Below are 12,825 nucleotides of genomic sequence, written 5' to 3'. Positions count from 1 at the left end.
CTTGGTGGCCTTACACTTGGGAATTGGGCTAACATACGCTTGTTTAAAAATACTGGGGAAAACTCAATAAAAAAAAAATACTGGCTAAAAATTGCTTTTCAAGGAGTAAATAAAAGATCAGCAAACTCAATAATTCATTTAATCGGTATCTCATGTGGGTAACTATATTTATGAGAATCAAGTGCCTTCAGCTTTTTAGCAACTGAACTAATCTCAAGGATACGGATATTTAAAGCTGAGTCACTAGGTGGTAAGATTGTTATTTCAGGATAAAACCTGAAAATTGATGCAAAAAAAAATTATTAGCATCACTAGATAGCAGCGGTTTAAAATCATCATGTCTCACTTCAATATTGGTCCCTTTTTTACCGATAATGTTCTGAACTGTCTTATGAAACTTCATTGGGTTGGAATTACACATTTTAAGTACTATCTTACACCATACTGCTCAAACAAACATCTTATTTTATACACAATTGTATTTCTTAATCTTTTGAATTCTTCCTCAGGTCCATTTAAATGCAATTCATTCCTCAATTTATCAGATCCCGAATATCTCAAGTAATCTATTGTTTTTCATAAAATTAAAAAAAAAATTTTTTTTGGTAAATTTCACATCCCCCCTATACAAAAATCCCACCAGGAGATTCCCCGCCCGCGGAAAATTTGCCCCAGAACAACTCCAAACGTAAAATTTAGTTGCCAAAGAGAAAGTGAGACAATTCTTCATCACAAACTTACCTTTGATAACTTTGAGTAGCGTGCTATTATAAAATCTGGGGTCTGAGGTGTCTCTTTTTGCACTCCAAATGCACTGAAGCATTGTGCTTTCGTTGGTAATGATGTAATTTGTACTAAAGTCCATTCTGAAAATCAAGTAAACGACAATTAAGCAATACTAATTTGACAGACTTGGACTAACTATATCTGGAAAAGTGGAAAAATTTCAATATTAAGGTTGAAGCTTTGAAATACCAGCTATGCAAATTATCAAGAGAACGATAAAGATCTATAAATAGGGGGGGGGGGGGGTAGAGACTTGATTTCCAATGAATTTTATATTTAAAATTTCTTGAAGTTACTAACTATAAATATTCGGTTCAGCGTTTAATATCGGCGTTCAAAACAAACACCTCTTGCAGCCTACATGTTTCAGAATGACCTCTAACTTCAACCGAGACTTGTACCCAAAAGATTTTGCTCTTGTCGACTACAAATATGAGGCTGATTTAGTCCATACCAATTAGTTTGGATTACGATCAGATCCCAAATTCTCACTTTCTGAGTTCGGTGAGGACACTCCAGAGACTAAGGTTGAATCTAGGGCAAAGGGGCCAAATTATTACTACTACTTTTACTAACAACTCATAGCAGTATCTCCAATGCAATCTACTTAAAGCTTCACTCTCTCGTGAAGTTCCAATTTCCTTTTATTCCCATCTTAAGACCTTTTCCATCTTAAGCCCATTTGAGGATGGCTCATGGTCCATTTAGGATTGTTTGATCAAAGGTGGATGGCCATTATTTACGCCTTTATAACAGAGGCTTTACAGACACATTTACGTAGATAGATGGACATATTACACCTTGTTGAAATCGAAAACCATCGAAGGACTAGATAAAGTACAGTGAGTAATTGTCTTAGACAAGCTATCTTTTCTCCATCGAAGCTATTTATTTAAGGATTTTATTTAATTCTATACTATTTAAATATAATACCATTAAAATACTACTATACTACTTTACTATTTAATACTATATACTATAGTCTATAATACATACAATACTATAATACAGTAACACTTGGTTTATTTGAAAATAAAGTATAGGCCTACATCTTCGATTCCCTGAAGCAAACTTGTACGGGAGAAAACCCTCCTAATAAATCAAGAAAAAAAAAAAAAAAAAAAAAAAAAAAACAAAATTGGAGCTCAAATTACCGGACTCGAAAACCACCGAAACTCCAAACAGCACCCAACAAATTTATAATATTTATATTAATTTTAATATTCAGCTGCAACTAAATCCTGCTACTAAATACATATATACTATACATGATATACTTACAATAAAGAAAGAAAAACGGGCAAATATTAAATATAAAAATTCATAGTATAGAAAACTTATAATACTATACATAAACACTATTATACTAACATATTTATTATTACCATACTATTTAAATACTATTTATTTAAGCCATATATTTAAGGAATTTCGGCTTAAGGAACAACGGTTTACACACTAATGTAGACTGATTAAAGAGCGATAAGTCTCTCATACCTTCTATCCAATTTCACCATAAAGAACAGATGACCGTAGAAAGTTGGGGGGAACTCGCTCGATCGCAAATCCTAAGATTTAGAGATATTATAGCTTCAAAAAACGTGAACTGTGTCGCGTTCAAAAGAACATGTACTTATATGCCTTGCGAAAATCAAGAGGCCATGAGCCCATTCACTGCTCATTGTTATTTATGTTCCTTTCAGGTTTTATTTCTTGAATCATTGTAGTTTCTGCTCGTTTTACGGTCAATATCTTACAAGCTTACGAGTGGACTCGCAAAGCTGAGTCAAGGCTCAGGCTAAGAAGACATATTGCTTCTAACAAAAAAAAAAAAAAAAAAATAATAATAATAAACACCGACAGCCGCTGTGCTATTGGTTCTCCCTCAGAAGTGGTATTTTGATATTGGGGCGGCGTATCTCCTTTATATGGGAAAGCATTCATTCGTAGCGTCAAGGTGTCCACCGTTGTTTTTTCCTATCCGGAGAGCCCAACACACCAGCTTCAGATCAGCTTGGGCAAGCAACGCTTGTCCCTCAAAATCAGGGGAGAGTCACCCATCAAACGCCGTGGAGCTTGATTTCCAGAACTAGTAAGAGCAAGAGGACTTGTTTACCCCAGCTCAAATTGATCCTCAATGAATCTTTTCTTGTAACAAGGTTAGTGCTTCATATGTCGAGGGGACAGTGCAACCAGTGTCTCAAGGGTGGCTGAAATTAACAGTGGTAGGTTCCTATTCGTGCTTAACACTCTCAGGGGCACCACCAGAACGTTGTTACCACTTATTTTGACCTTGTCACAGGATCAGGCGTTTTCCAAACCACCTGGCATCTGAAATTTAGATGTTAATCGGGAATTTGTTTAACCATGCCTCTTCAGACTCATGGTCACGACTTGTCATCACTACCTGTTTAAATCGTAAACCTTTAAAAAGAAGCATTAAGTGGGCACGTCAACCCTCAAGCGACCTTTGCGCCTGACCTTAGCTGACATACAAGCATGTTGAATATTGTTTGCAGCAGAATCACGAAAGACATTTCCACTTGCATTATTGGGGGATAAAGAGGCCCAAGCCCTTCCAACATCCTCCTATCAAATTTTTAGGAGAAAGGCGGGTGTACCATACCTTGTTTGAACCGGAATTATGTAAGGGCTCAAGCTAAGTTTGTAAAACTACTGAGCCAGTGGCGTCTCTAACACAACCACACGACCTCTCCACTCTTCTTCAACCACTAGCTTTTATGCAGAATATATAATACCTTATTGAAAGTAGAATCATACAAGAATTTTCAACCTTAACGAATGGAGTACCAACATGAGTTCGTGGCCATTCCAATATCCCACTTCCCCTTTTAGTAGAAAAGTAGGTATGTGGCACCTTAAACCGCAATCACACAAACGATTTCCACCTTTATGACCAGAGGCACAAAATGGGCCCGTGACCTTTCCAGCGCAAGTTTTTCAGCAAAAAGGTAGACAGGTTTTTTTTCATCCACCGGCTTGACACTTAGAAGGCAAATCAATGGGACAAGATTCTCAGGTGTACATCTCTTCCAAGCCTCATATACATTCCATATCAAAGTGCCTAGACTCACATGAGTTTGGCAGGCACGTACCTACAGCTACGGACACTTAAACCAGGAAAATTTTGAACCATTGATCTTCAGGGGGAAAAGATATTGTACTAAATGTTCATCCTTCTATTCGTTTCTCATATACTTATTCGATATTAAAATAATTTCTGAGTATAGTAAAATTAATTATTTATCAGGAAAAACAGAGAATAAAGTTGGTTTAAAGCAAAAGTAATTTTTCGGGCTGCCCTTAAGGAAAGTGGCATCATAGTTGTTTTTTTTTACAGAAAAGCTTTTCTTAGGATATACCAATTTAAGGGTGTTGAATGGTTGAAAACTACAATATTAATTCAATGTTAAAATCAAATCAAAACGATGCTCCCACAATATTTTTGTCAACTAAGCCAATCAAAGGCGGAAGGGGCATTTCATATTCCCCAGACAAGAGCAAGGAGTTTCTGATCGTTTTAGACAGTAAATTCGCTTTCTACATATCACGGAAAAAAGTTTTTTTTTTAATTAGTCTAAAGAAAAGAGGTTCCATAGATACGTTTTAGTGTAGGATATGGTCCTAATACACTTGCTGAAATTCGAATGATTTTCAGAATACAGACTCGGACGGACCTAAATCAGGTCATGGAGTCAGACCCCCCTTCGCCCACGCCAGCTTCATGCATATAGTATCACATGCCGTTACAATTTGATTGTTCAGGATTTTTTAGAGAAAGATCCCAAGAGAAAGATTTATAGTATCAATCAAATTAATTTTATTAATAAGCCAAATTGCAATTTTAGGAGATTTAACCTTACAAAAAACATCCCTAAAACAAAAATTTTAGTAGCAGCAGTCATAACTCTTCTAGGACCACAGGACAGATCTATTGGCTAAACATCACACTCAGTTCTACTGCTCCTACCTCTGCTACTCTTACTGTGACTACTAATGTTACAGTCTCAATCAAAAGAATTTTTCCCACATCTAATTCTATCGCTACCGCTCCCGATCAAGTTACTCCTATGACAATATGCGCTTTGACAACCAGTCCCATCCCTACTACCACTAGTGGTGAAATTAACACCCTGTGGCATTTCCCAAAAAAGGAATTACTTCAAGGAAGTTCAACCAGAGTCCTGGTTGAACTTCCTTGAAGTAATGATATTAGGGCTGTTTTAAAACATAAAAAAAAAAACCTTTCAGTTTTAATGATTTAATTTTAATGTAAGTTTCTTTTATATTCTCTTCGTTTGTTTTGCTGAGGACGGCCCTTGGATATAGGGTCGAAATATTCATTTAAAGTTGCGTTCCACTGTCTTGTATAAAAATTTCCCTGTTGTTCTACTTATTTGTTTATGATGGAAAGGCAGTGTGGTCTTCGTCGCTATTTGCATAACTTTCCTAAATTATGTTATTCTTTGACCTTTCGCGACGACAGAAAGTGGGAGCTTTTTAGCAGCAGACAGTCATCAAGCACACTTTGCTCAAAATCTGAATCGGCTTGAAGGTACAAATGGCTCATGAGTATTTTTTAGCTAAAACCTTGGAAAGCGCTCTTCTTCGGCTTCCACAGGAGAAATCTCACATCCTCACATTGGGAAGAAACGCATACATTCTTAAACCTATTTTAGTTTTGAGGCTTATTGCTTTTATAAGGAGAGGTTTTACTCTTTTTTGGCAAACAAGAAAATTCTGCTTCAACATGAGCCGAAGACAAAAAAAATACTAGACACAATGCACTTTCCTCAAGCAAGGTCTTTGAATATACGTTGAACAGTAGGGGAGACTGGGGTAATGGCGTTCACCTAAGGCAAAATGAGAATAAAAATTAAAAGAAAGATAAAATTCAAACCTAAACGCGTTAAATCTCTAGCATAGTATATTTTACCTATTGCATACTTGAATTGAGCCTTAATCAAGATTACATATAGGCATTAAGCATTGTTTTGCCAAACCAGCTTTGACCGGTATTACCCCCTATCCTAGGGGTAATGGCAGTCGGTAAGGTCATGTTCTACTAAAGGGCTGTAAATAAAAAATGTGGGAAATTTCAATGACATAAACACGTTAAATTGAAATCATCATATTTATATTGTTACATAATTCCGTATTTAAGAAATTACAAAAATGTAATTGAAAGTATGGGAATAATTAGAAGTCAATTATTTGAAAAAAAAAACATCTTTCCATAGCAAAAAACGGCTTAAAGAATTCAAGCGCCAAAAAAAAAATATTCATATAACTTATGAGCTTGCAAAACTTTAAGTCAATTTTACTTTCTTGAGCACATGTCACATAAATAGCCCTCAGGATTGTCCCATCCAGAATATTCTTGATGTGCCCATAATGCACAAAAAGTGCACTGATACTATATTTCTCCATCTTTCCCGGTGTCTTCGCAATAGAAACAGGTTTCTTTGCCGATCTCTGTCAAACATAGCTCACTTTCTGATTCGTCTTCACAAATGTTTTCCTCATCAATTGAAGCGTCGGAGTCAGATTCAAAAAGTTTCCTCATCATTTTCTTTTGCTCCACTTTTTGTGTTTTCATTCAGGAACAGCAGGCTGTTTCTTTTCTCCACTAAATTTTTTTTTTACTCGCTTAGTTCTTTAGTTCTTTTCTTCTTTCCTTTTTAGTTTTTCCTTGATCTTGGTTTCTTTTTCTTCTCGCTTTCTTTTTTTTTCTTGAAGCAGGATTTTCATCGGTGTTGAAGTCAAGATCTGAGAATGTTGCTTTTGTCTCGCTCCTTTTTTTGGTTCATCAGCCCAATCACTACATCCAGGTAGAGGAGAAATCTCTTGTATAGACACATTAATTTGTGTGTTCGCCTGAATATGAACTTTATCACGTTGGACAGAGGATTCTAAGTTTTGTTCAGTCGTGACCTCGTATTGGTCTACTTCTGCGATGTCTTCATTTGCAGTGGCTTTTAAGGAAACGTTCACACAAACAGGCGTCAAGTCTTGATTCTTCTGGAGGATGTCCTCTACCATAAAATCCTTATCTGTGAAAACTCCTGGATTAAAAGGATGGATCCTAGTGTTTTTGAACCCACTTTTTGCCTTTGCAATCGTAACAACTGGTGAATACGCCTTCTTGAATATCTCTGCTATATCATAAGGGTTTATTTTTACTAAATTCTTGGTTTTCATGAATAAATCACATTCCCTTTTGTAAGCCGCCTTCCAGGGCGAGTAAAATACTACCTCCAGAGGCTGAAGCCTATGTAATGTGTGGGGCAGTAGTAACACTATAACAAACCCTTTCTCCCTACAAGAATCATGTGCTTCAGCTGAGCAATGAGTGTAATTGTTGTTCACAATAAGAAGCATTTTGTTGTCATTACTAGCATGAGTAAACTGAGCAAAGTGTTTTAACCAAACAACGAACAGTTCTTCATTGATCCAGCCTGTCTTAGAGCATGAGTAAACTGATCCAGGTAGCCCATTTTTTTCTAAGAGCGGGGACATACGAGCTCGAGGAAATATGAACATTGGTGGAACATAAAGCCCTCCCGAACTCATTGCACACACAACTGTAATGTGTTTTCCCCTTTCCCAACTTGTTATAGAACCCACACGCTTTTGGCCCCGTTCTACCAGTATTAGACCAGGGTCCTGCACAGTGGTGATCCCTGTTTCATCTACGTTCCAATAATTGGTATCTTTAAATTTGTATTTATCCATAGCCTGTTCTAAATTTTGAAAAAAACGATTTACTTCCTCTTTATTAAACCCAATGGCTCTTCCAATGCTTCTGCCTTCAGGTTTGTGCACACTAATTTTGTTTCTTTCCATGAATCCGTACATCCAATCCAAGTCAGCTATTTTTGTTTCTTTATCAAATCTATGGCTTAATAGGTTTCTTTCTGCATATTCAAATGCATTTTTCTTAATTTCAGTGCAGTGAAGCCGTAGAAAATCTTTGATAAAGTTTTTACATGGTCAGCTAGAGCTGCTTCGTGAACAGGAGGGAAGACACTTCCTGCCTAAGCTTGGATCAGAATCAATCCCACTCTTCATTCGTTCTTGCAACGTGCTGAATGGTATTTTGAATTGATCAGCAGCCTTTCGAATCGATAATCCTCTAGAAATGGCTGTCTTTGCTTTCGTTAATTCCTCTGCAGTCCATGCAGCTTTATCTGTTTTCCTTATGAATTTTCTAGGCATCTGAAACATAGAAAAAAAATGAGTACTAATGGGGTAATGCCGGTCATGACTGCCATTACCCCTAGTGCAGTGACCACCATTACCCCAACCGCATGGTTATTATTTAACGGCTAAAAATCAGAATATCAGTGCTTAAACCTTAATAAATTGGTATATGATACAACAATATGACTTACCTTGTTATTGCAAGATAAGTCTCGTTCCGTGAAATGTAAACAGAAAGAGCTGATAGTGGATTAAACTATTGTCCGTCTTATAAGGTGAAACGTCAAAACAGTCTTTCTTACACAACAACCAAACTAAGGCTGGCAAGATGCCGAGCACTCTAGTAATATTTCCATAAACGTCTCGAGATGGCAGTACCCATCGGTGTGAATCTGCGTTATCCACTTTACGAGAATTCATAATGACAACCATTAGCCGGTAACCGCCATTACCCCAGTCTCCCCTATACGCAGGGAATATTTGAATGTAAAACATATAAGAAAGCTCTTCCTTTAAGATGCAGCTTAGCCGTTATCTGACAACCTGTTTTAAGCAAATGCCGGAGTGTTAATAATTTACATTTTAATTTTTTTTATTATTATTATTATTGTTCTGTAATTATTATCAACATTTCTATTTTTTTTTGTTCTTTATTTATGTTTTGTTTCAGTGATGATTTGGTTAGTCGTATAATTTAGTAATTGTGTACCGGTTGCGTTTTCAAGCATATCTGTGCTTTTTTTGTAACCAGTCGTTGAGCCGGCATGAATTATTATATTTAATAAAAGATGTTGTTTATAAAAAAAAAAAAGAAAAAAAAAAAAAAAAAAAAAATAAGAAAACTTGGCTTAAAAAAATTAATTGTGTACACAGAAGAATAAACACGATATTACTGATCTCCCTATGTACCTCGGAACTAAGAGATCTACAGCACGAGAAAAAACTAACGAATAATTTGAACAGAAAGAGAAGAGTCCAGACATTGATCATCATTATAAGGCGAGTGATGCATAAATAGCATGAAATTTAGTGATTTGGCTTCTTTTCTATCATAAATGAGTATGCCAAAGATTATGGCCTATTTTAATTTTTTTAGAAGCTTAGGTTACAATCGACTTGGACTAACCGCCAAAATAGAGACTCAAAACATGATGGTGAAAACAATAATCGAAAATAAAAAAAAGGAAAAAATTCGTGAATCTTACCCTTAGGAATATCTTTGAGAATATCTTGAATATCAGGAATCTCCTTCTTTAAGCAATCTTCTTGGTAGTCCAAGAAACCATCGTCAGAATTCCTTGGCTCACCTTTTGAGGATTTATAACTGCCATACCTTAAAAACGTTAGTGGATAATGACGCAAGAAATTTTCAGCAACAAAAATCACGGCCCCCAAAAGCGATAGACTAAACACAAAATACACTTTTTTTGGTTATTCAACAGCTACAAAATCAGATGCTGGACCAAAATACTGGATATAGACCTGAGAACCAGAAAGAATTGCTTTCGCTTTCAGCACCATACTTTATTCAGCCAAATAAGACACGTGGCATCCGTTTACCCTATTGACACAAAAAAGACAATAAAAACAAGCGGTGCCATTTGGGTGTCCCATACCATTAACACCAATTAGGTATAGGTAAATTAGGCAATTAACCACTTTAATACTGTTCTGCCCAAAAAACAAAGCATATCTAATATGTTTGTGATTTTAGAGGAAAGCAAACCTGAGTTTCTTTAATATATTTACCCCCCTCCCCCTAAAGAAGGCAAAACACTAATGCACATTTTTTTTAATATCCAATGGCTCAGTAGGGGCCTCCTCCAGACCACTCAGCACATCCCCAGATGGCGGAAATGGGAACATCCTACAGATATGTGGGTAGCTCCATAGTTGGGGCGGACCAAGGGGGCAAGTGTCCCTGGGGGGTCATAACAGAAACTGGGACACCCTCAGCCGTAACCATAAATACAGGTGGAGGAGGAAGAAGGCACCTCGAATGTACAATCAGCAAGACCTACCGGCATATGTACACTTCCAGGGAGTTGCAAACCTTCTCCCAGCAATGGGTTAAATTGCATGGTGACGCAGAACACCATCGTTGGAGGATCCTCTACAGGAGGACAACTGTGGCAGGGCGTAAGATCCCGATGTATGGACAAAGGCTTCTGCAAAGGGCTGCCTCGACCCTGTCCGGGTACCCGCAAGACTGGGGACCTTCCGATCAACTCTATTCCCACTTGAGGAGTGGCACCTTTCAAAGAAATTACAGCCTAGTAAACTACACAGAATTTGAACGGGATTCTGATTAATCGATAATTCTTCTGGGCTTGGTCTAATCACCGAGTGCTCAAAACCATTTTGTGACCAAGATGGGCCCAAGACTGCACAAAGCCTCCATTAAACTGGCGGTCCCCCAGGCTTCTTGCTGTCCAGTTCTAAACCAGCTTAAGCGCTTCGGTGTAGACTTGAGAAGATGTGTTAGTCACCGTCCTGCATTAGTTCTGGGACCATTGCTTTTCCTGAGGCCAAAAAAATTTCAATGGTTTTAAGGACATGAAAATTACAACTTGGAATGTTACGACGTCAAAAAATAGTTATCGTATCGACATTTTGACTGACAAATTCAAACGCTTCGAACTGGACTTATTAGGAGTTTCCGAAACTCATATTCCAGGGATAGAAAACATAAAATTAGGTGATATCGAATTTATTTACTCATGCAGGAAGGATGGGGTAAATAGACAGGGAGTAGGGCTCATGATGGATAAGGAAGCTGCCAAGTCCTGTTTAGATTGGGAGGGCTTTAATAATAGAATGCTAACCGTTCATTTTATGACTAAAAAGGACAGGATATCAGTTATAGTAGCACATGCCCCTGTAGAACCGACTGACGGAGATACTAGTGACTCAGATGAATTCTACTTATAGTTACAGGAACAAACAAACAGGGTCCCAGGTAAAAATATGGTGTTTTTGTTAGGAGATTTTAACGCCCAGGTCGGTAGAAATACGGATAGATGGCATCCTAGTCCAGGTAAATTAGGTGTAGGAAAAGAAAATACTATTGGCTACAGAGTCCTGCAATTTTACAGGTATAACAATCTAGTTATAACCATACAGATTTGGTCATAAAATGACCCATAAGTTAACATGGTATTTACAGGATGATAAAACAGCTAACTTTATTGATTATGTCATTGTAAACCGAAGACTGGCAGGATCAGTACAAGATACTAGGATATATGCTATTATTGATGTTAAAAGAAAAGATCACCGTTTAGTAGTGTCTAGGGTTAATTTAAGCTGAAAATTTGGAAGGGCAGCTACCTTCCGGGAAGTTATGACATCGGTAGCCAAACTGCAGAGTTTAAAATTTGACAATACAAAAGATTGATGGAAAAAATTTTGGAAAATAATTTGTGAAGTTACCGATAGTATCTTAGGGAAGAAAGTTAAGAACGCAGCAAGGAATATTAGTGAAAAAGCTTTATATTAAATAGAGAGGAGAAGGGGCTTGTATAAGAATTATCTGAGTGATAGATCAAATGAAAATAAGAGGAATGTAAAGAAAGTGGAGAAAGTATTAAAATATGAATAAAGGAGGTGTGGAGTGGAAATCATGGAGAAAATTGCCGAGGATCTGGGAGATGCAGCTAACAGTAAAATATTGTACTGGCATGTTAATAAATTGAGAGGAAGTAGTCAATCTGAACTTGTCCCGGTTAAAAATAGGAACAGGGCCACAATTCGTGATAAGGAAAGAGTTAAAGAGGGATGGGCAGTAAATTTTGAAAATCTGCTAAACCGGGATAGAGTTACAGAAAAAGAGAAAGATTATGAAACCTTGGATATAAAGGAACATTTATTTTGTGAGAGAGGATTAGTGAAAGCACTAAAAGGAGTAAAAAATAATAAAGCCCCAGGTACTGATAGTGCGGCAAATGAGTTTCTTAAGTATGGTGGCTATGAGGTTTGAAATAAGTAACTGAAGCTTGTAAATATGATTCTTGAAAAATGAGAAGTACCTAGCGATTTTAGGGAAACCCCAATTAAGCACCACTATAGGAAAGGTAATAAGAGAGACTATGAACATCCAATAAATCCTTGCCGAATTTCCGTTGTTTGAAGATTGCATTACATGAGAACATTTTATAAATCTAGAAATGCTGTATGCAAACTATTGAGAAAAGAACAGCTGGGTTTTAGGAAGGGTAGAGGATGTGTCGACTAAATTTTTGCTCTTACATTAATAAGTGAGAAGTGTCTAAGCCATCAAAAAAATTTAGTCCCCAGTTTTATAGATTATGAGCAATCGTTCAATTCAGCTGATAGAAGAGCTTTAGCAAAGGTATTATCTTCCTATGGTATACTAGACAAATACATTAAAGTGATTACTGCTATGTACGAGAATAACACTACTGCGGTTAAGGAAATGAGGTAAGTAGCTGGTTTCGTATAAATCAGGAGTTAAGCAGGGTTTTGTTCTATTCCCATTTATATGGATCCTTATGGTGGACTTTGTCTTAAGGAGCACAGGAAAGGCAATGGAAGAACATGGAATCAAATGGAGAAGAAAACCTTTCCTGGAATTTGATTATGCTGATGATTTAAGCATCCTAGATGAAAGCGCGAGGAAAACGAATGAAATTTTAGAGATTTTGCGAGTTAAGGGTGCTAAGATAGATTTGAAAATTAATGTTAAGAAGACTAAGTCGCTACGGCTAGGAATAAGCGAAGATGAAAAGGTGACACTGGGTAACAAAAAGATCGATCGAGTGGACAGCTCAGTAGTATTATCAGTAAAGACGGTGA

At 37.0% G+C, this 12,825-nt stretch overlaps 1 protein-coding gene across 1 annotated transcript in view; it reads right to left on the bottom strand.

The window, feature by feature from the left end:
* Positions 1 to 12,825, bottom strand: part of Sse (extra spindle pole bodies like 1, separase) — a 125,464-nt gene that overhangs the window by 40,976 nt on the left and 71,663 nt on the right. The window contains exons 3-4 of the mRNA XM_089100139.1: positions 9,216 to 9,343; positions 742 to 866 (exon numbers count right to left, since the gene is read on the bottom strand). Of these exons, the coding sequence (XP_088956265.1) occupies positions 742 to 866; positions 9,216 to 9,343 (253 nt within the window). The remainder of the gene's footprint in view (positions 1 to 741; positions 867 to 9,215; positions 9,344 to 12,825) is intronic.

The sequence above is a fragment of the Artemia sp. Qi Xiang Cuo genome, chromosome 14 (genome assembly GCF_049724085.1).
Source record: "Artemia sp. Qi Xiang Cuo chromosome 14, ASM4972408v1, whole genome shotgun sequence".
In the NCBI taxonomy this organism is placed as follows: domain Eukaryota; kingdom Metazoa; phylum Arthropoda; class Branchiopoda; order Anostraca; family Artemiidae; genus Artemia; species Artemia sp. Qi Xiang Cuo.
The sequence above is the reverse complement of the archived record's forward strand: the minus strand, read 5'-3'. Positions and strand labels throughout refer to the sequence as shown.